The sequence below is a fragment of the Zingiber officinale genome, chromosome 5B (assembly GCF_018446385.1).
Source record: "Zingiber officinale cultivar Zhangliang chromosome 5B, Zo_v1.1, whole genome shotgun sequence".
Lineage (NCBI taxonomy): Eukaryota > Viridiplantae > Streptophyta > Magnoliopsida > Zingiberales > Zingiberaceae > Zingiber > Zingiber officinale.
In genome coordinates this window covers 88,016,394-88,038,397 of record NC_055995.1, presented here as the reverse complement: position 1 = coordinate 88,038,397, position 22,004 = coordinate 88,016,394, and the positions used below count along the sequence as shown (strand labels likewise).

Here is a 22,004-nt window from a genome sequence, read left to right as displayed (position 1 = left end):
ATTGGATTTAAAATAAGCCGGTCTATTTATTACTTTCCCTGCCGACCATGACTGAACCGACGCGTTTGGACCGCTTCGACGGCGACGGGGCCCCACCGCACGCCCCTTCGCCGCCCTTCCTCCGACATCAGGCGGCGTGGCCTCCAACTCCGTCTCTCTTGTTCGTCTGCCGCCGGCCGCGGGAAACTACCTTTGTCATTGCTCGAATATACGAGTGGTTAATGTGCAAATATAGTGAATCAAGTGGCTAATGTGCAAAACACGGCTAATGAGAAAAGTGTGCTCTCTTCTCTCAAAGTGTGGCCGCAATTAATGGCCGCTATATATCCGTGCGATGATTCCCGTCGTGGTAGGAAGGTAGAAGGAAAGCAGACAGTTGTTAGCTGCGGAAAGTGAAAGCAACGCTTTCGAGATCCGAAGGGCGAAAATTTTTTCCAATCCGTCGACCAGTTGCAGATCTAGGTTGGTATTTGTTCCTGCTGTTTTATTTGTTTTTTATTCTTTTGCGTGAATTATGGTCAACGGAAGCGGAAATTCCTTGAAAAAAATTCTGGATCTTTGTCGTCCTCTAGAGTTTATTGGGGATTGCAGAAGGGAAACTAAGAATTAGTAGGGATTTAATTGTTCTGGACTGAGGTTTCGCTGTTCGCTTTTTAGATTGGGCAACTGGTATGTTTTGTTAATTTTCTCATTTTGCTTCTCGTTTTGTTTCTACGGTGGATTTCGGAGTGGAAAGTTTGGGTCTTGGGGTTCTTACTTTAAGTACCTTTTTTTTTTTTTTTGGTGGTTTTTAATTGTGAGCTTCTGAATGCCAGAAGATCTTTGTGGCTTAGTTAATCGTTGATAATGGCCCTAGAGTGTTTTTCGTTGCAGCCGGAGATGGATTCTGCCAGAAGCTGGTTCAATAGATTACAACCCAAGGAGAAAGTAAAGCCTGGACCGGCTAAGAAGGAAGCTGGATGTGCAAAGGATCTGCAGAAACCTCCAATTGAGGATGCGCCTTCAAATGTCACTAAGCAGAAAGTTACCGCAGCAAAGCAGTACATCGAGAACCATTACAAGGATCAGATGAAGTCCTTGCAAGACCGCAAGGAGAGGTTTTTTTTTGCTCACAAATTTCTGTTTAAATAGATATGCATTGGCTAAATATCATTAGAAAATTGTAATTTCAGGAAAGATAGTTTGAAACCTATCATCAATTAGATCTGATTAAGCTCTCTTCTGAGTTTTACATTTTGAAGTTCATTGGATTTGATTGATTCCTAATTGTGTTATTTCTCTAGTTTCAGTGTCTAGGATGTGAGACATACATTTATGAGAACACTGAAGATTCAGATAGTTCCATTCATATGTTGTTCCATTATTAACCTGAATCATCAAATAGACTTACACCTTGATAACTCATTCCATTTTTGCTTGGAGCGTGTTAGCTATTTATCTTTCTCGAGTAAATGCATGAAATATTCTGATAAGTAAAATAGCATTTGGTTATGTAGCTTGCTATAATAATTTTGTCAATTATTTTGTTCCCATCAATTATCTAGAAGAAAAGGGCACACTTATGCCTTTGAGATAATTATGTTGCGTCGTCACAACTGATACAACAACAACAACAACCAAGTCTTTTCCCACTAGGTGGGGTTGGCTGTATGAATCCTTTTACGCCATTGAGCTCTATCTCCTATTATATCATCATCTATATTTAAATAAATTTTATCTTGTTTTATTGTTGTTAACCAAGTCTTTTTTAGTCTTCCTCTTCCTCGTTTGATATGCATGTTTATCATAGTTTCACATCACCTAACTGGAGCATTTATTGGTCGTCTAAGTACATGTCCGTACCATCTTAAACGTGTCTCTCGGAGTTTGTCCTCAATAGATGCAACTCCGACTTTCTCTCTAATGCTCTCATTCCTTATTTTGTCCATCTTCGTATATCCATACATCCACCTTAACATCCTCATTTCTGCAACTCTCATCTTATGCTCATGTGCTTGAGTCATAGCCCAACATTCAGCTCCATATAACATAGCAGGTCTAACAGCGGTTTTATAAAACTTACCTTTAAGTTTAAGAGGTACTTTACGGTCACATAAAACACCCGACGCTCCCCTCCATTTCACCCATCCTACTTGTATTCTATGTAAGACGTCTCTCTCAATTCCTCCATCATTTTGTAAAAATGATCCTAAATATTTAAATCTCTCGGTTCCGGGCAACTCGTCCTCTCCTATCTTACCAATTGTTTCATTACTTCTAATATTGCTAAACTTAAATTCCATATATTCTGTCTTTAATCTACTAAGCTTAAAACCTTTCCCTTCTAGTGTTTCCCTCCAAGATTCTAGCTTAGCATTTACTCCTTCACGTGTCTCATCTACCAAAATAATATCATCTGCAAACAACATGCACCACGGTACTGTGTCTTGAATGTGCGCAATGAGTTCGTCCATAATTAGTGTAAAAGGATAAGGACTTAGGGTTGATCCTTGATGTAACCCTATCTTTATTGGAAATGCTTCAGTTACTCCGCCTGAAGTCTTTACTCTGGTCGTTACATCCTCATACATATCCTTAATTAGTTCAATATATGTTACGCTAACACCTCTCTTTTCTAAAATTCTCCATATAATTTCTCTTGGGATTCTATCATAAGATTTTTCTAAGTCAATGAATACCATGTGTAGATCTTGTTTTTGCTCCCGATATTTTTCAATTAATTGTCTAAGGAGATGTATAGCTTCTATTGTCGACCTTCCAGGCATGAACCCAAATTGATTTTCTGTCACTGTGGTCTCCTTCCTTAATCTTTTTTCTATTACCTTTTCCCAAAATTTCATAGTATGACTCATTAGTTTAATACCCCTATAGTTTGCACAATTTTGTATGTCTCCCTTGTTCTTATATAAGGGAACTAGAGTACTTATCCTCCATTGATCAGACATTCTTTTCGTTTTCAATATCATGTTAAATAATTTTGTAAGTCATTCAATACCTTATTTCCCTAAGCACTTCCATACTTCTATCAGAATATCATCTGGTCCAACGGCTTTTTCATTGTGCATCTCATTTAAAGTTTGTTTTACTTCTGAAGTTTGAATTCTACGATAAAAATTAAAATTTCTATACTCATTTGACCTAATTAAATTACCTAAGTTAAGTTGGTCACCTAAACCTTCATTAAAAAGCTGATGAAAATACCTCTTCCACCGCTCTTTTATTTCTCCATCATTTACTAATAGCCTATTACATTCATCTTTAATACATTTTATTTGGCTAAGATCTCTTGTTTTCCTTTCTCTTACTTTAGCTATTCTATAAATATCTCTTTCCCTTCTTTTGTATCCAATTTTCGATATAACCGTTCAAAAGTTTCATTTTTTGCTTCACTCACTACTTTCTTAGCTTCTTTCTTGGCTATTGTATATTTTTTTAAATTTTCCTCGTTCTTACAAATATATAATTCCTTATAAGCTATTCGTTTTTCCTTCACTTTCTCTTGTACTTTCTCATTCCACCACCAAGATTCTTTACTTAGTGGTACATGTCCCTTTGACTCACCGAGTACACTCTTAGCTACTATTTTCAACTTTGATACCATCTTATCCCATGTTGTATTAGAGTCATCGTATATTTCACCTAATGTTTGTACTTCTACCTTCTCCTTAAATATATTTTGTTTCCCATCCTTTAACTTCCACCACTTAATTCTAGAAATTGTATATATTTTCTTTCTATTGATACTATGTTTGAGGCGTATATTCAACACTACTACCCTATGTTGGGTAGTTAAGCTTTCTCCAGGGATGACTTTGCAATCTTTACAAATCTTTCTATCCTTCTTCCTAACCATAAGAAAGTCAATTTGCGATTTATTATTCCCACTTTTGAATGTGACTAAGTGTTCTTCTCTTTTCTTAAAAAACGTATTAGCTAATATAAGGTCATATGTTATCGCAAAATCTAATATAGTTTTCCCTTCCTCATTCCTCGTTCCAAACCCATAACTCCCATGTACTCTCTCATATTCCTCATTTTTCACTCTAACATGCCCATTTAGATCACCTCCTATTAAAATCATTTCATTTGGTAGAATATTTTGTAATATTTCATCTAAGTCCTCCCAAAACCTCGATTTGGTAGTTTCATCTAATCCTATTTGTGGTGCATATACGCTAATTATGTTAATAATTTCTTTCGCCACTATTATCTTAAGGGCTATAATTCTATCCCCTTTTCTAACTACTCCTACAACTTCATCCTTTAACAAATTATTTACAATGATACCCACTCCATTTCTTGCTTTACTCTTTCCAGTGTATCATAACTTAAAACGCGAGTTCTCTATCATCTTTGCCTTCTCGCCTATCCATTTTATCTCTTGTACACACAAAATACTAATTTTTCTCCTAATCATCATATCTACTACCTCCATTGATTTACCAGTGAGAGTTTCTATATTTCATGTTCCAAATCTTAGATTATTAGTTTTCCTATCATATTTGTTCTTATCTAACCTATGGTGTGAGAACTTTTGCCTATTTAACACTACACCCAAGTTCTCATGGAGATGTAGCGGTCCTTGCTAAGACGTTACAGTCGGACCCTGTAACGCGAACTCTTGCATATTTATCACTACACCCGAGTTCTGGAGATGTAGCGGTCCTTGCCGAGATGTTACAGTCGGACCCTGCAACGCGTTCCTTCTGGGAAACAACCTAGCATTAGCACAATAGTTTAATGGATTCATTCATTGAATATTTGCCATAGTTTGACGCTGGCTGGCAACCTAACGCAACCCTCCTCCTTTATCCGGGCTTGGGACCGGCCATGACCGGTCATCATGGGCGGAGTTTGCGTCGTCACAACTGATGATTCGCTTTATTGTTTTTAGCTTACCATTGTTTTTAGTATTCATCATGATATTCCTACTTGACAAATTAAAGAGATTTGAGATTCTTAATAACTTGGGTATTGCAAACAATATAATCTTGCATAAAGCTCAATAATGGTTTAAGGTCCATTAGTAGATTTAGAAGAGTTCAAACACTCAATTGAGTATGACTTGACATCATCTGTTTCTTTATTCTCATGTGTTCTGTTTATGAAACAATTTTACATTCATACGTTTAAATTTTAATTTGTTTGTGCACTCTTTTAATCTACAATAAATTATTTTCTATTTAATTAAATGACAACTGCAGACGTTGGATGCTGGAGAAGAAGCTTGCTGATGCAAAAGTTTCTAAGGAAGAGCAGAATAACATATTGAAGAGTTTAGAGAAAAAAGAAACAGAATATATGCGACTTCAAAGACATAAAATGGGTGTGGATGATTTTGAACTTTTGACTATTATTGGGAGGGGGGCATTTGGGGAAGTAAGTTCATCAATTTTGTTTTACTTTTTTATATATACAATCTGTCATGGATCTGTTTGGATGAAAAAATTATTTTCAACTGCTGCATATGGTTTCTATTGGCTTCATTTATTCAATAGTGGTTTGCTAATTAAATACTACCATGTATATCAGCCTTGTTTTTTAGTAATACTTCTAATAGCACATGAGGATTGATGGAAGTTGGCTATTTGTTAGCATCATTTTTATGTAAGATCAATACCTAAAGACTATATATTTACATTGATTATTGCCAAAGCTATTAGCTAAACACCTAAATATGGATTGGTTCAAAATTAACTTTGTCAAACAAAAAGATTGTGGATATGTGACATTTGATTCAAACACTTTTTCTTTTAGTTCTCTAGCCTTTGTGGTATTTCTTATTAGATTGTTCAGACTCCATCATTATCATGCAGGTCAGAATATGTAAAGGAAAAAAAACTGGAAATGTCTATGCAATGAAAAAACTTAAAAAATCTGAAATGCTTCGTAGGGGTCAGGTATGTTATATGCTCATTCATCTAATCGTGTTAGTTACATCATCAATTTTTTTTGTTACTATTTGCACAAATTTGTAGGTTGAGCATGTCAAAGCTGAAAGAAATTTACTTGCGGAGGTGGACAGTCCCTACATTGTTAAACTCTACTTCTCTTTTCAAGATGATGAATATTTATATCTCATCATGGAGTATCTTCCTGGGGGTGACATGATGACTCTACTTATGCGCAAGGATACTTTGACAGACAACGAGGCCAGGTTTTATATTGCAGAAACAGTTTTAGCTATTGAATCTATTCACAAGCATAACTACATTCACAGGTAAGCTTGTTCCTGTTGTTCATACTTATCTTTGTTCTCGACGGTATTTTAATTAAATAACCATGGTTTTTTCTTCATAGGGACATCAAACCTGATAACCTGTTGTTGGATCGACATGGGCATATGAAACTTTCTGATTTTGGGTTATGCAAACCTCTGGATAGTAGTTGTTTTCCAAATCTTAGTGAACCTGAATATGCACCAGGAAGAAATAGCAAGTCTACTTTGGATGATGAACGGCCTAGTGTCTCTCCCACTCCAAGACGTAGTCAACAGGAACAACTGCAACATTGGCAAAAGAATAGACGAATGCTGGTAATATTCATTTAAAAATGTTTTGTATTCTGATCTCACATTAATCATTGTATTAGTGGGCTTATTATGCCTGTACTTAATTTTGACAAAAGCGCTTACATTTCTTAATTTATTTATCAGAATAAGTAGTACAAATAAATTTACAAATTCATCGCACGATTGATAATCAAGAAAACTAGATTCCTTCTGTGTGTTAGGTTTGGGTTTTCAGTGTCACATATTGAATATAATTGTAAACATTTTTGTCTTAAATACAAACTATGTTACTGTCATTTAGTTTCAATATCTTTAGTAATGTTTCCAGGCTTACTCAACTGTTGGAACACCAGACTATATTGCTCCTGAAGTACTTCTCAAGAAAGGATATGGAATGGAGTGTGACTGGTTAGATCCTTCTTTTTCTTAAATTTTTCGTTCTCACATATATATATATGTATATGTGTGTGTGTGTGTGTGTATGTATGTAAAAATCTCTTGAATCTCGTACTGTTTTTTAGGTGGTCACTTGGAGCAATTATGTATGAGATGCTTGTGGGTTATCCCCCATTTTATTCAGAAGATCCAATGTCCACATGTAGGAAGGTGTGTGTCATGAAAATTGCAGGGTTTTCCCTACCACCAGATGTTTGTTGGTCAACATAATTTGTCTTAGTTTGCATCACATCTAAAATGAAGAACCTGATTTTTTTAATCTCTAGCTTATTTCTTGAGTTTTGATTCTGGTAAAAGATTGTTGCTTTTATGTTGTAACCTTTGTGCTTTAGTTATGTTAGATCTTCAGGTAGAAGATTCATTTAACAAAATGTGTTTCTATTTTGAGCTTTCTTCCTAAGATGGCATGCCTTCCCTTATGTTGATACTGTTCTTCGATCAACAACTCAACGGCTGCATTTTTCTGACCTCTTTATTGGAATTAGGAGGCCTATTCTGATGTTAGGGCATATCCTGATCCGCTTTGTTCCCACAATCATTTTTTCTAAGCATTATATGTTACTTACTATGATTATCATCAGTAACTAATATTCTTCTCAATCTTACTTTGGTCCTTTGTTTCCTTTACTTTTGCCTTTTAATTCTCTCAAGTGGATTCATATGTGACTATTAAGCTCCTCATGATGTGCCTTTAAACCTATTAGAATGTTTCTTGCATCACATCCATCTGAATAGAAGGTCCTTGCATTGAACTTCTTTGTATATTCAGCCATTCCACCTAAAATTATTAAAACTTGCCCTATGCTGCTACTGTTGGCACAATGGTGTGGCAGTCATATTGACATTTAGGATGGCTCTACTTGTGTTGGTTTTAGCAGTTCAAAAGTCGTATTCATTATTCCCCTGGAAACTGCATATGAGAAAATTGCGGTTGAGATAGAATGTCCGTTGTCATTGTGGATTTTAGTTTATTTTTCATTTCTTATAGTGGTTTCACTTCTGCATAACAGATTGTAAATTGGAGAAACCACTTAAAGTTCCCTGAAGAGGCAAAACTTTCGCCTGAAGCTAAAGATCTTATCGGCAGACTCCTGTGTAATGTGGAACATAGACTTGGTACCAAAGGCGCCCAGCAAATAAAGGTCTGCATATTTATGTTTTTTGTTGCCAGCTGATATAATCCATACGGAAACTTGTTATTAGGTGCAACAGCGTTGATTTCAGGCACACCCATGGTTCAGAGGCATGCAATGGGAGAGACTGTACCACACAGAAGCTGCTTTTAAACCAGAAGTCAATGATGAACTGGATACTCAAAACTTTGAGAAGTTTGAAGAGGTATACAAATCTGAAAACACGCTGAATCTGTGTCAATTTTTTAGGCAACTAGAATCTTACCTCATCCAGGGAATTGTTTTCTTTCCTCTCCAATATATCGTATATGCTATTGCTTTCTAATGCTTGCCTGCTTTTCATGGGAACAATGAAATGTTGCTAATATTGCTTGTTACTTGGGTCGGCCATATCCTTATTTTGTTAGCTTTAACATAAAGATAGTTTCATCATAAAAAGATTCCTGTCCTCGCCTTTCCCAATCATTTCTTTACTTTGAGAGAATTAGAAGGCAAAGGAGCTCATATAATGAAGAGAAGAGAAGCAATGGAAATCGGGTTTAATTTACTCATTGTTACTTGGATAGTGATAAACAAGAAAAGAAATTTCATACACACACATAATCCTTTGACTATTTATGTTGAGGGTAATGTAAGAGGATTCAAATTAATTAAAACAGAGGAAACAATTTATTTCTTTTCCTTTCTTTAGTTCATTTCCCCAAGTGAACAGGGCATTAATCAACAACATCCAAACATAGGAGCTTCTCCTCCCATTCCTTTTCCTATCCTTTCTTATCTTTTCCCTTACTAAGAAGATTCCAAACACCGCTTTAGTTTTTTCTCAGAAGTGTGATTGGTTTTTCTTGTTGTATCAAGAAGTCATGGCTAGTCCCAAGTCTGCATAAAGGAGGAGTGTTACATTAGGCTGTCAGCCAGCGTTAAACTATGATAAATGTTCAATGAATAGATTTATTAAACATTTAAACTATTGTGATAATGCTAGAGTATTCCCCGGAAGGAACGCATTGCAAGAACATATTAGCAAGGACTACTACATCTCTATAATTCAGGTGTAATGCTAAATATGCAAGAGTTCACGTTGCATGGTCTAACTGTAATGTATCTGCAAGGACCGCTACATAGAACTTAGGTATAGTGTTAAATAGGCAAGAGTTCTCATACCATGAGTTGGATAAGAACAAAAAATATAGGAAAACTAATAGTCTAATATGTAGAACATGGAACATAGGAATTCTCACTGTTAAAGTAATGAAAATAGTAGATACGATGATTAAAAAAAAAATTAATATTTTATGTGTATAAGAGAAAAAATGGGTAGGTGAGAAGACAAAAATGATAGAGAACTCGGATTTTAAGTTATAGTACACATGAAAGAGTAAAACCAGAAATAGAGTGGATAGTTTGTAGATAGTTCATTAAAGGATGAAGTTGTAGGAGTAGTTAGAAAAGGGGATAGCATTATAACTCTCAAGATAGTAGTGGCCAAAGAAACTATGAACGTAATTAACATATATGCACATCAAATAGGATTAGATGAAGATATCAAATCAAGATTTTGGGACAACTTATATGAAGTATTACAAAATATTTCGCCAAACGAAATGATTTTAATATGAGACAATCTAAATGGGCATGTGGAAGAAAAAAATGAATATGAGAAGATGCATAGGGTTATGGGTTTGGAATAAGAAACGAAGAAAGGAAAATTATATTGAATTTTGTGATAACATATGACCTTATCAAGCTAATACATTTTTTTTAAGAAAAAGAACACTTGATCACATTTAAAAGTGGGAATAATAAATCACAAATTGACTTTCTTATAGTTAGAAAGAAGGATAGAAAAAATTGTAAAGATTGCAAGGTCATCCCTAGAGAAAAGCTCAACTACCCAACATAGATTAGTAGTGTTAGATATACGCCTTAATCATAGTATCAATAGGAAAATATATACGACGTTTAGAATTAAGTGGTGGAAGTTAAAGGATGGAAAACAAAATATATTTAAGGAGAAGGTAGGAGTACCAACATTAGGTGAAATATACGACGATTCTAATACGACATGAAATAAAATAATATTAAAGATGAAAATAATAACGAAGAGTGTATTCTGTGAGTCAAAGGGGCATGCACCATCAAGTAAAAAATCTTGGTGGTGGAATGAGAAAGTACATGAAAAAGTGAAGAAAAAAAAACAAACAACCTATAAGGAATTATATATTTGTAAGACGCAGGAAAATTTAAAAAAAAAAATACAATGGCCAAGAAATAGACTAAAAAAGCGGTGAATGAAGCAAAAAAATAAAACTTTTGAATAGTTATATAAAAAATTAGATACAAAAGAAGGAAAAAAGACATTTATAGAATAACTAAAGTGAGAGAGAAGAAGACAAGAGATCTTATCCAAACAAAATGTATTAAAGGTGAATGCAATAGGGTACCAGTAAATGATAGAGAAATAAAAGAACGGTAGAAGAGGTATTTTCATCAACATTTTAATGAAGGTTCAAGTGATCAATTTAACTTAGGTAATTTAAGTATGTAAAATGAGTAGAAATTTAAATTTTTATCGTAAAATTCAAACTTCAAAAGTAGAACAAGTTTTAAATGAAATGTAAAATGGAAAAGTCATTGGACCATATGATATTTTGATAGAGGTATGGAAGTGTCTAGGGAAACAAGGTATTGAATGACTTGCAAAATTATTTAACATGATATTGAAAATAAAAAAAAATGTCTGATCAATAAAGGGTAAGTACTCTAGTTCTCTTCTTTAAGAAAAGGGAGTTATACAAAATTGTACAAACTATAAGGGTATTAAACTAATGAGTCATACCATAAAACTATGGTAAAGAATAATTCAAAAAAGATTAAGAAAGGAGCCCATGGTGATTGAAAATTAATTTGGATTTATGTTTGAAAGGTCAACAATAGAAGCTATACATCTTCTCATACAACTAATTGAAAAGTATCAACAGTAAAAGTAAGATTTACACATGGTATCCATTAACTTAGAAAAAACTTATCATATTGTTCCAAAAGAAATTATATGAAGAATTCTAGAAAAGAAAGGTGTTAGCATAGCATATATTAAACTAATTAAGGTTATATATAAGGATATAACGACCAGAGTGAAAATTTATGGCGAATTAACTGAAGAATTTTAATAAAGATAGAGTTACATCAAGAATCGACTCCAAGTCTATCTTTTTACACTGATCATTGACGAACTCACTAGACACATTCAAAATATAGTACCATAATGCATGTTATTTGCAAATGATATTATTTTGGTAGATGAGACACATGAAGGGATAAATGCTAAATTAGAAGTTTGGCGAGAAATACTAGAAGTGAAAAGTTTTAGACTTAGTAGAGAAAAGATAAAATATATGAAATTTAAGTTTAGCAATATTAGATGAGTTGTTGGAATTGAGAACTTTAAGTATTTAGGATCATTTTTTACAAAACCTTGGAGAGATTGAGAGAGATGTTTTATATAGAATACAAGCAGGATGATTGAAATAGAGGAGAACGTCAGATGTTTTATATGATCGTAAAGTACCTCTAACAAAACGATAGTTAGACCTAATATGTTATATAGCATTGAATGTTAAGCTATGGCTTGAGCACATGAGTAGAAGATCAGAGTTGCAGAGATGAAGATGTTAAGGTGGATGTGTAGACATATGAAGATGAATAGAATAATAAATGAGAGGATTAGAGAGAAAGTAAGAGTTGCATCTATTCAGGGGAAAACTCCGAGCGATATGTTTAAAATGGTATGGACATGTACTTAGACAACCCATAAATGTTCCGGTTAGGCAATGTGAAACTATGACAAATACGCACATCAAACAAGGAAGAAAAATACTAAAAAAGACTTAGTTAGTAACAATAAAACAACATAAAATTTATTTAAGTATAGATGATGATATAGTAGGGGATAGAGTCCAATAACATAGAAGGATTCGTTTAGCCGATCCCACATAGTAGGATAAAGCATGGTTGTTGTTGTCATCCTTGTTGTACCAAGGAGTTCTTTTAAAACTTCATGATCATTTAAAATTTTTCAAGCATTTTTTTTCTTCTTTTGTATCTTTAATTGGGCACTTCAAATGACATATATCTTATTGTCTCTTGATGCAGACGTCAACACCCATTCAGACTTCTTCAAAGTCTGGCCCATGGAGAAAGGTATTTCTTGAGTTTACTATTGCCCATAATTATCTCCTGTAATTCTGTTTTTTAGTTCATAATAGTTGTAGATCGAATATTCAATGATAAGCGGATAAGATTTTGTACAATTTAATTGTGGTATCTCTTACCTGAACTATTTTTCCTTCTCTTTAAACAGATGCTTCCATCCAAGGATGTCAACTTTGTCGGTTACACATACAAAAATTTTGAAATCGTAAATGACCACGAAGTTTCAGGAATTGGTTAGTCTTTTACGCTCATTTTGTTTAATAGATTTAATTTTATAAAGCCGAGAGGATATATTCGAAGAAGGTCGAGTGGGAGAGAAGTATGATGTTTTCATTTTTCTTCTCATTCTTATACAGCTGAATTAAAGAAGAAAAGTAATAAGCCAAAGAGGCCAACAATCAAATCCTTATTTGGTAAACGACCTCCTTGTTTCCCTTTTCCTAATCAGTTAGTCGAATTGCCTCGTGAAATTGACCCATAGGTTTATTCATGCCGATGGATACACAGACACAGACCCGTCCTCAAATCAAAATCTGCCTGCCCAAGGAAGTTTTCTCAAATTACTGCCGACTCAAATGGAGGTCCCTGAGAACATTGAGTCATCTTCTCATTCCAGCAGTTCTTCTCTCGATCAACCCCATTCTCGATACAGATAGCTTTAAGGGCTGAGCGAGCTACTGGTTAATATCCAAGCAACAAAGAAGCTTTTGGTGCGGCGGCGCGTGAAGGGGTTTATTTCATTCCTCATTTTGTACATAAAAGGAGCAAGTTACCTGTAAATTTATGGATCTAGTTGTGCGAAGTTAGTCTCGGATTCTTTTATTTTGTAACAATGTATCGAAGCTGACGCGAGTAATTTCTGTTCGGGTGTGGATTAACCACCGAACAGATGTTAACTACTTAAATTTTGATTTGTGCCATATCTGTGTAAAACTTAAATTGTGCATAGATAATTTTTCTTCATTTTTTCCCTCTCTAGTAATACAGATTCATTGTGTCTATAGTTTGTCATCAGAGACGATGAATTTATTGTGCGGTTTGAGACGATAAATCCCACTAATTAGTACGAGTTGAGAAGGATAAAATTACATTAATCAGATCCAATATTTAATATTTAAATTGCTCCATTTTTCCATTCAACCACGTTACACACGGTGAATGTGAACTTTTAGACTTTGAAAACGCTGAATAACGCAACATAAAAAGGGTTCCAGTCATGGTCATCAAATCTTTCCACAATATAGTTTATAAGATTAATTAATTCTTTGTGCCCCATCAAATACGTCAATATATTTATAAATATAATATTTCCCTGCTATTATTTAATTTTGTTTTGTTTTGTTTTACTCGTGAAAAACGATATTGAGCGAAGGAACAAAGTTGGAAAAAAATTGCGTGGAAATTAAGTAGAAAAACAAACAAAAGGGAGAGTTTTTCAATCTGGATATTGGAAATTAACTAGAAAGAAACAAATGCTTAATTTTACGTGTAGAATAAAAAGACTTTTGCTAAAATTCTTCGAGGCATGGAAAGTCTGTCACAAATTGACTCCACTCCTCAATGAAGGAAGTCAATTATCCAACGAACAAATTTTCTAGTTCATCAAATGACAGTCCACCTTTGTGTGCATATTTAATTTTTAATTTGATGTTTTCTTATATTGCCGAGTAAATTTAATATTTTTATTTTTTTTAACTAAATAATTCCTTTTTTCAATATTTTTGATCCTTAATTCGATCTCTAATTCGGGCTGGTCCTAATTTTTAAAGGGTTTTATGTAAAAAAAATATATAATTTAGAATTTATAATTAGATATTTGTAATTTAGGATATTATTTTGTTAACATTTATTTTAAAATATATATATATATATATATATACTAGTGATCGTGCACACGCATCGCGTGTATAATATAATACATTGAAATCACATTGACCCTTTATAATAAAATTATATTAATTAAAATATTTTAGCATTAAAATACTAAAATAGAGTTATTAAGGTAAAGTACTTGACTTTTGAAAATCTAAATTATTTAGGTTTTGAAAATCCGAATTATTTGGATTTTCGAGTGTCACCCTTACAACTTTCCTATGAAAAAAATTAATTTAATTTAATATTATACTTATCTTAGTAAAAAAAACTAAGAAAAGTATATTTTTTTAACATTGTCAATCTAAAATATTTATAGAAGATTCTTGATTATAATATTATCAATTCTAAAATGTAGGATTAAAGAGAATTATATTTTTTTATATAAAACAACCGAGAAAATTAATAATGAGAAAAATTTATAATAATATGTCGCAGCTGAGTCTCGAACTCTAAAGATTGTTTCGCTTGTGGAGTTACTAATAAATCTTGGAATTATTTTTAACGTGAATAGAAAAATAATATTAACTTAAATTTATTTTAAGTTTCACAAAAGTTAGTTATTAAAAAAAAGAATATTTTTAATAAAATTATATATATATATATATATATATATATAAAAGGCACGCCGGAGGTTGGGCCCTGTGCGCGGCCCCACCTTGACAGGGTCGGCTCTGTTCTAGCTATAAATACCCCATTCGATGTAGCCATTTCTTCCTAAAGCAAATGATACACACGTATCGAATGGCTTCATCACTCTCCCTCCTCCCCCTCGCTTGCGGAGGGCGGCTCGCAGCCGCCGCCACCTTCGACATTGTCAACCAATGCTCCTACACCGTGTGGGCTGCCGCCTCCCCGGGCGGCGGCCAGCAGCTGGACCCCGGCCAGACGTGGTCCATCAATGTCAACGCCGGCACCACCAGCGGCCGCGTCTGGGCCCGCACCGGCTGCTCCTTCGATGGCAACGGTAACGGCGGCTGCCAAACCGGCGACTGCGGCGGCCTCCTCCAATGCCAGGCACAATTTCTTTTATTCCTTTTTTATTTTTCAATCTATACAGTATTAATTCCAATTTATTTAATTAAATGCATTTTTGTTAGGGATATGGGTCGCCACCCAACACACTGGCGGAGTACTCGCTGAACCAGTACCAAAACATGGACTTCTTCGACATCTCGTTGGTCGACGGCTTCAACGTGCCGATGGACTTCAGCCCAACCGACGGCAGTTGCCGTGGGGTCCGGTGCGCGGCGGACATCAACGGCCAGTGCCCGGGGCCGCTGCAGGCGCCGGGCGGCTGCAACAACCCGTGCACGGTGTTTCGCACGCCGGAATACTGCTGCACGCAGGGATCATGTGGGCCCACCGACTACTCGAGGTATTGCTAATGATCGAAATTTTATTACTATAATAATTATATTTTGAGTTAAGCTTTGATTTTATATCAATGGGCAGGTACTTCAAGGGCTTGTGCCCGGACGCGTACAGCTACCCGCAGGACGACGCCACGAGCACCTTCACCTGCCCGGGCGGCACCAACTACAGGGTCGTCTTCTGCCCGTAATTAATTAACTAATAGTTATTGCGTTATTTTACGTATATAAAGTAATTAAGGAATAAGAGTACACAGTACACGTACGTACGACGTCGATCCATGCATGCGGCCGGCCGTATGAATTTTATATATGTTAAAGGAATAAAGAAAAGTTCAGATCATTCGATCCATCGATCGATCGGTGTAGGATGATCGAGAAGCCAAAATAATGTATTTGCAATTATGTTTGATTGTGATAGATTTGAGTGTTTTAATTAAATGAGAATTTAATTTGTGGGGTAATTAATTACTTTAATTAAAAGGATGAATGTATCAAAATATATTTTTTCAACGTCGAGAATGAATGAAAAATTACATAAACCTTTCTAAAGAGTAGACCTCTAGGTGATCGTCTTTTAGGGTGTAGAAACATGCACTTTATCTTTTACAGCGTAGCGGCGACATAAGAATACACATTGTCTCTGGTAGCATGGGAATACACACTCGGTCCCTGGCAACATGTGGTCGTGGCATGAGAACATACATTGTCTCTGGTGGTGTGGGACACACACACTCAGTCTCTAATAGCGTGGTGGCAACATATATGGGAACACGCATTGTCTCTGGCGGCATGGTAGCGGCATGGGAACACGCACTGTTTCTGATAGAGTCGGAACGCGCACTCAGTCTCTGACAATGTGACCATGGCATGGGAAAACACTTTATCTCTAACGGCATGGGAACACACACTCAGTCTCTAGCAGTGTTTGATCTTGTCTGTAATCGGTGAAAGCTGGACTATCGGTGAGTTGGGTAGAATGTTGACCAAATCGTCATGACTATGAGGAAGGAGAGGGTGAGCTATCCTCAATATTGACCAAGTCGCGGAGTCTTCGAAGAAGAGGACGAGTTGTTCCTATCACCGGAAGAGTCAACAAACTGACTGGAATGTTGATCAAGTCGCCATGACTAGGAGGAATGAGAGAGTTATCTTCAATATTGACTAGGTCGTGGAGCTTCCGAAGAAGAGGGTGTGTTGTCCCTGTCACTGAAAGAGCCTATGAAGAGTAAAAGAACGAGAGAGAGGTTAGAATAGAGACTAGGTTGCCTTGGTCTTCCATTCCGACACTCAATTCAGTCTCTGGCGATGAGAAATGAAGTAGATGAACAGTATAGTAAAATAAATGGAAACAAATGTGTACTCCTACGTACGCGTACCTTGGCCTGTAAGGATAGGACTTTTTATAACCTAAAGGATTGATATGTCACACCTGTAGTTGCCAGAAGAGATAATGTGCTTCTGACAGGATGTCGTATTATGGTAAGAAAGATATCCCATCGTCGTATTAGAAGGTCTCATCTATCATGTCTGCCACTGTGGGAGATCTTGTAGGATCAAACTACGTCAATCAGGCTGCTCCATGTATTATGCAAGTCCACATGTTGTAGCGTTTGGATATTTGGGATCTGGGAGAAGTGTCAGGTCGAAATGGAGGTGAGCTAGAGTGTCCAAATGACAAGGCTAATCAAACATGAGCTGGACATCTAGTCAGGGAGCTAGGCCTCTTGAGTATTTGATCGGGGAGCCAGGCCTCGGGAGTGTCTAATTAGGAGTTAGGCCCCTGGAGTATCTGATCGGGAAGTTGGCCCGGGAGTATCCGATCGAGAAGTTGGGTAGTTGGGCCCCTGGAGTCTGGTGCGCCTACTGGATCAAGATTAACGGAGCCGAATGGAGCGTTGAATTTATGGGTCAGTGGAGACGGAGTACCAGGGGGTGCTTGACAACAAAGGCTTGGAGGCCTGATCGGCGACGACAACGGGATCTGGTCCTAGGAGAAGCATACTTCGATGATGGTGGGATTTGTACCAAAGGGGAAAGTAGTGGTCGGATTAACTGTAGTGGTTGCTGCTCACGATGGACATAAAGTGGTGCTGGTGGTTGGACATAGCTACGAGAAGGGGATCATAGTATTGAAGTAAACACTCTTATTACTAAAGAGACCTCCTTCAACAGCTAAACCATCAGAGTTATCAACACATTCAGGAAAGGGCCAAAAGAGCACAAAACCACATAGAGGAAGTCTAATAGAGGGTTTTGACTCAGGGATGTGTGGATGAGGAGTACAAGGTGTTGGTGCAATTTGCACTAATGATCTAACTCAAGTTTTAATGAATGATAAGTGGATTAAAGTTAGAGTATTTGTGGCCTATTTGTTTTACCAAGTGTGCAGGAGTTGATGGGTCTGAAGAACCTGACATCAAGATGATATCCATTTAGGTCCGTGGGACCCGATAGCTAGTATGAAGTTCAGATAGGTTAGCGGGACTCGATATCTGGTGGAAAGTCCGGTTGGGTCCATGGGAACTGACAACCGGTCGAAGTCCAGTTGGGTCTGCGGACCTAATAACTGGTGGGAAGACTTGGTGGGTCAAAGGCAAGTCAAGCGACTGCAGTTTGTAAGTAAGAGGTAAGCAACTAGAGGAAAGATCTAGTGAGGACGCCTTCCCGGTTGAGGGAACTATAGGCGTTGATCCAGCTTAGGTCCATTTGGGAAACCTAAGCTGGGACCTTGACTAAATTCTAGTCTCGAGAAGACAGGATCTAATTTCTATTACTATCCTGCTATATTATGCTAACTTTATTCTACAAGATAAATTTATTTTTGTTGCCTGAACTAACTCTTTTTTAGGAAAAAGGCTATTAAAAAAAGGGTGTCCCAGCGCCCGAAACTGGTATGGGTGTCCGGACCAGCCTCACCCAGGCGGCCTCGCCAGGCACTCGGGCGGTCCGGGCGCTCAGAGTTGGTACAAACACCCGAACCAGAAAATCCATCCAGAAGCTGAGTTGGAGCGCGACAACTGGCTGAACCCATGTCAATGGTCCGGGCGCCCGGAGGGAGTCCGGACACCTAGAGGTGGATAAACTTGACAGATCAAGTTTCGACAAGAGATCAGCAGTGGTCCAAGCGCTCGAAGTGGCTCCAGACTGTAGGTGCAGCGGAGGCCGGCAAGAGGGGGGGTGAATTGTTGAAAACAAAAATAAAACTACCCTCCTCGTTCTTTCAACTCAATTAATGCAATAGTAAATAAAATAAAGGCAGAAATTAAAACAGAGACCGAATTTAACCTGGTTACAACCAAGAGGGTTGTTAATCCAGGGCAGTAAGAAAGCGCACTAAGAAAATTCTCCTTTGCTGAAGGCGGAGAAGCCTTTTACACTCTAATGGCTCAGAACTACTGCTAGGAAATGCTTACAGAGTTGAATGTAGAAGTTGTACGGAATTCCTAGCTCCAGGGGCCTTTAAATAGCCTCTGGAAATATGATCTCGAAGGTCCAAGACGCCTCCAAGGGGTGAGCGGATAAAACTTTATCCGCAGCTCGAAGCGGTCAGTTTGACATGTTGAAGGCGCCTTCAACAAGGCTGAAGGCGCCTTCAAGCTGGAGGGGCCTTCAACAAGCCTGAAGGCGCCTCCAAGCTGGCAGCTCAAATTGCAGCTTGCTTTCTTCAGCTTCCGACGCTCCGATCTTTTGAGTGATTGCGGCCAACCGGAATAGGGCTCACCCGAACCCAATTCCCGGCCTTCTCCTCGAGCAGCCTTCCATCCCGGCTTAACGTCCCTCGAACGCCGCGCACGCTCTTCACGCTCACCGGAGTACTCTTCCGTAGCTCTCTCGTCCTTCGGACGCACCGAGCCCGTCGGCTCCCTTCCCGTGCCGTCCTTCTCGCTAGCTGCGTCTTCCGCTCGACTTCCTGTGCTCCTAAGCTCTTGCACACTCAGACACAGGGATCAAACACAAAGCAGGACCTAACCAACTTGGTTGATCACATCAAAACTACCACGGGGTCTAACACAGACACTCGAAATTGACCTATATAAAGGCCTTTAACCAGTAGCTTCAAAACAACAACTGCTACAGCTTTCGTTCCTGCGCGCTACTCTGAAAAAGCTCTACGATGCTGTAATGCTCCACCGACAACCAGACATCAAGCTTGACTTAGTTTTCTCTGTTGTCGATAACCTTTCATTATTGTAATTTTTCAAACTACCAGTGATTGCCAACGAAAGCACTCGACGAGTATGGACCTTGGAATAGGAGTCGTCGAAAGCTCCGAACCAAGTAAAAAATTACTTGTGTTAGCATGTGTTTTCTTTATCTCACTGTTGTTTTAAATCATGATTTTCGACGAACGCTATTCACCCCCTCCCTCCCACTTCTAGTGTCTTAACTATCTAACACAAGGAAGCAAGGAAAATTGTTGATTTGCTTATCCAAGCTAAGTACCTTTTCTATCAACAATGGGACAAACATACATATTTTAAAGAAGTTTACAAGAGCACCACTTTTTTTCACTCCCTATTGAAAAGGAACAACAAAATGAGGGAGATACTAACTGTTGAGAAAGGTAATGGAGAAACTACATCAGGCCTGAGGAAGTGGTGCAAGAATTCACAAGACATTTTCAACCACAGTTTGGGTACATATGGACAGGGCACAATTTCAAGGAGAATGTATGCAATTTGGAAGGGTCTTCACAACCGAACAACAAGCCCACCTCACCCGAATCCCCACGGTAGAAGAAATCAAAGGAGCACTTTTTGACATTGGAGACCTTAAGGTACCTGGTCTAGATGGATATAGTTTAAAATTCTTCATGCAGACATGGGACATAGTCAAGCAAGAATTCACCACGACCATATTGAAGTTATTTTCAAGTGATCAGCTACTTAAATCATGGAACCACATGTTGATTTCTCTAGTACTCAAAACGATGCATATAAGCAAAGTCCAAGACTACATACACATCTCCTACTACATGGTGTTGAAAAATTATTTTAACTTGAAATTTTCTTAAAAATTATTTTAATTTTTTTTCAAAATTAGTTTACCTTAAAAATTATTTGAAAATTTATTTTAACTTAAAATTTTCTTAAAAATTATTTTAAAAATTATCTTAAAATTTTCTTTAAAATTATTTTAACCTAAAAATTATTTTTAAAAATTATTTTAACATAAAAAATATTTTTAAAATTATTTTAACTTTCAAAGTATCTTAAAAATTATTTTAACTCAAAAATTATTGTAAAAAAAATATTTTATTTTAAAAATTATTTTAACTTAAAAATTATTTTAAAAAAACTATTTTAAAATTATTTTAAATTAAAAATGATTTTAACTCAAAAATTATTTTAAAATTATCTTAAATTAAAAAATTATTTGAAAATTATTTTAACTTAAAAATTTATTTTAAAAATTAACTTAAAAATATATTTTAAAATTAACTTAAAAAACTATTTTAAAATTTTATTTTTAAAATTAGTTTAACTTAAAAACTATCTTAAAAATTATTTTAAACTAACCTAATCAATACTAAAACTAAAATTAAAAATCAAATTTAAAATTAACTTAACTAAAAATTAAATTAAATTAAATTAAATTAAATTAAATTTAAAATTTAATTAAATTAAACTAAGTAAATTAAATTATGTTAAATTAAAATTAAAAATAAAAATAAAACTTAAAACTTAAATTAAGTTAAAAATTAAACTTTAAACTTAAAATAAAATTTAAACTTAAAATTAAAATTAAACTTTAAAGTTGAATTAAAATTAAATTTAAATTAAGTTAAACTTAAATTAAACCTAAACTTAAAATTAAGATTAAAATTAAAATTAAAATTAAAATTAATTCTAATCTAGGTTACTTAATTTAAATTTCAACTTAATTTAACAACTTGAAGTTAACAACTTATTTAATTTACTTAATTCCTAATCTTAATTAAAAAAATTAACCTAACCTACTTATCTCCTAACTTATTTAACAGATTAATTAATCCTTTAAAAGTTATTTTGAAAAATATTTTAAAAATATGTTAAAAGTTATTTTAAAAATCCTTTAAAAATGATTTTTAAAATCTTTTAAAAATCCTTTTTAAATGATTTTTAAAAACTTTTAAAAATCCTTTAAAAATTATTTTAAATCCTTTAAAAATTATTTTTTATAAGTTATTTTAAAAATCCTTTAAAATTTATTTTAAAAATCCTTGTTGCTAACAAAGATAATCAGAAAGTGCTAGGTTAAGGGGGAGCAAGGATCTTAAAAATATGTTGCACATTTTAACATACTCAAACCCTAGTATAAATTAAGGGGAGCAATAAATTAAAGAGAGTAATAAATTCAGGGGGAGTATCAAATTTAGGGGGAGTAATAAATTCAGGGAGAGTATTAAATTTAGGTGGAGTATCAAATTCAGAGAGAAGATCAAATTTTTTTTAAAAATTATTT

At 35.6% G+C, this 22,004-nt stretch overlaps 2 protein-coding genes across 2 annotated transcripts; both read left to right on the top strand.

The window, feature by feature from the left end:
- Positions 1-47: 47 nt before the first annotated feature.
- LOC121984860 (serine/threonine-protein kinase tricornered-like) lies at positions 48-13,326 on the top strand. The gene is made up of 14 exons (XM_042538008.1): positions 48-462; positions 874-1,097; positions 5,205-5,379; positions 5,817-5,900; positions 5,979-6,220; positions 6,301-6,535; positions 6,840-6,919; positions 7,033-7,117; positions 7,978-8,109; positions 8,192-8,305; positions 12,253-12,300; positions 12,461-12,545; positions 12,669-12,725; positions 12,820-13,326. The coding sequence occupies exons 2-14, from the start codon at positions 880-882 to the stop codon at positions 12,966-12,968; spliced, it is 1,704 nt and encodes a 567-aa protein (XP_042393942.1). The 5' UTR covers positions 48-462; positions 874-879; the 3' UTR covers positions 12,969-13,326.
- A 1,602-nt stretch (positions 13,327-14,928) lies between these two features.
- On the top strand, positions 14,929-15,888 carry LOC121984861 (protein P21-like). The gene is made up of 3 exons (XM_042538010.1): positions 14,929-15,201; positions 15,285-15,562; positions 15,640-15,888. The coding sequence occupies exons 1-3, from the start codon at positions 14,929-14,931 to the stop codon at positions 15,746-15,748; spliced, it is 660 nt and encodes a 219-aa protein (XP_042393944.1). The 3' UTR covers positions 15,749-15,888.
- The last annotated feature ends 6,116 nt before the right edge of the window (positions 15,889-22,004 follow it).

Coding starts and splice junctions, on each gene's coding strand:
- LOC121984860 (XM_042538008.1), top strand. CDS start 880: ATGGATTCTGCCAGAAGCTGGTTCAATAGATTACAACCCAAGGAGAAA. Junction 5,901..5,978: donor AAATGCTTCGTAGGGGTCAG/GTATGTTATATG, acceptor ACAAATTTGTAG/GTTGAGCATGTCAAAGCTGA. Junction 12,546..12,668: donor CCACGAAGTTTCAGGAATTG/GTTAGTCTTTTA, acceptor ATTCTTATACAG/CTGAATTAAAGAAGAAAAGT.
- LOC121984861 (XM_042538010.1), top strand. CDS start 14,929: ATGGCTTCATCACTCTCCCTCCTCCCCCTCGCTTGCGGAGGGCGGCTC. Junction 15,202..15,284: donor GCGGCCTCCTCCAATGCCAG/GCACAATTTCTT, acceptor CATTTTTGTTAG/GGATATGGGTCGCCACCCAA. Junction 15,563..15,639: donor GGGCCCACCGACTACTCGAG/GTATTGCTAATG, acceptor ATCAATGGGCAG/GTACTTCAAGGGCTTGTGCC.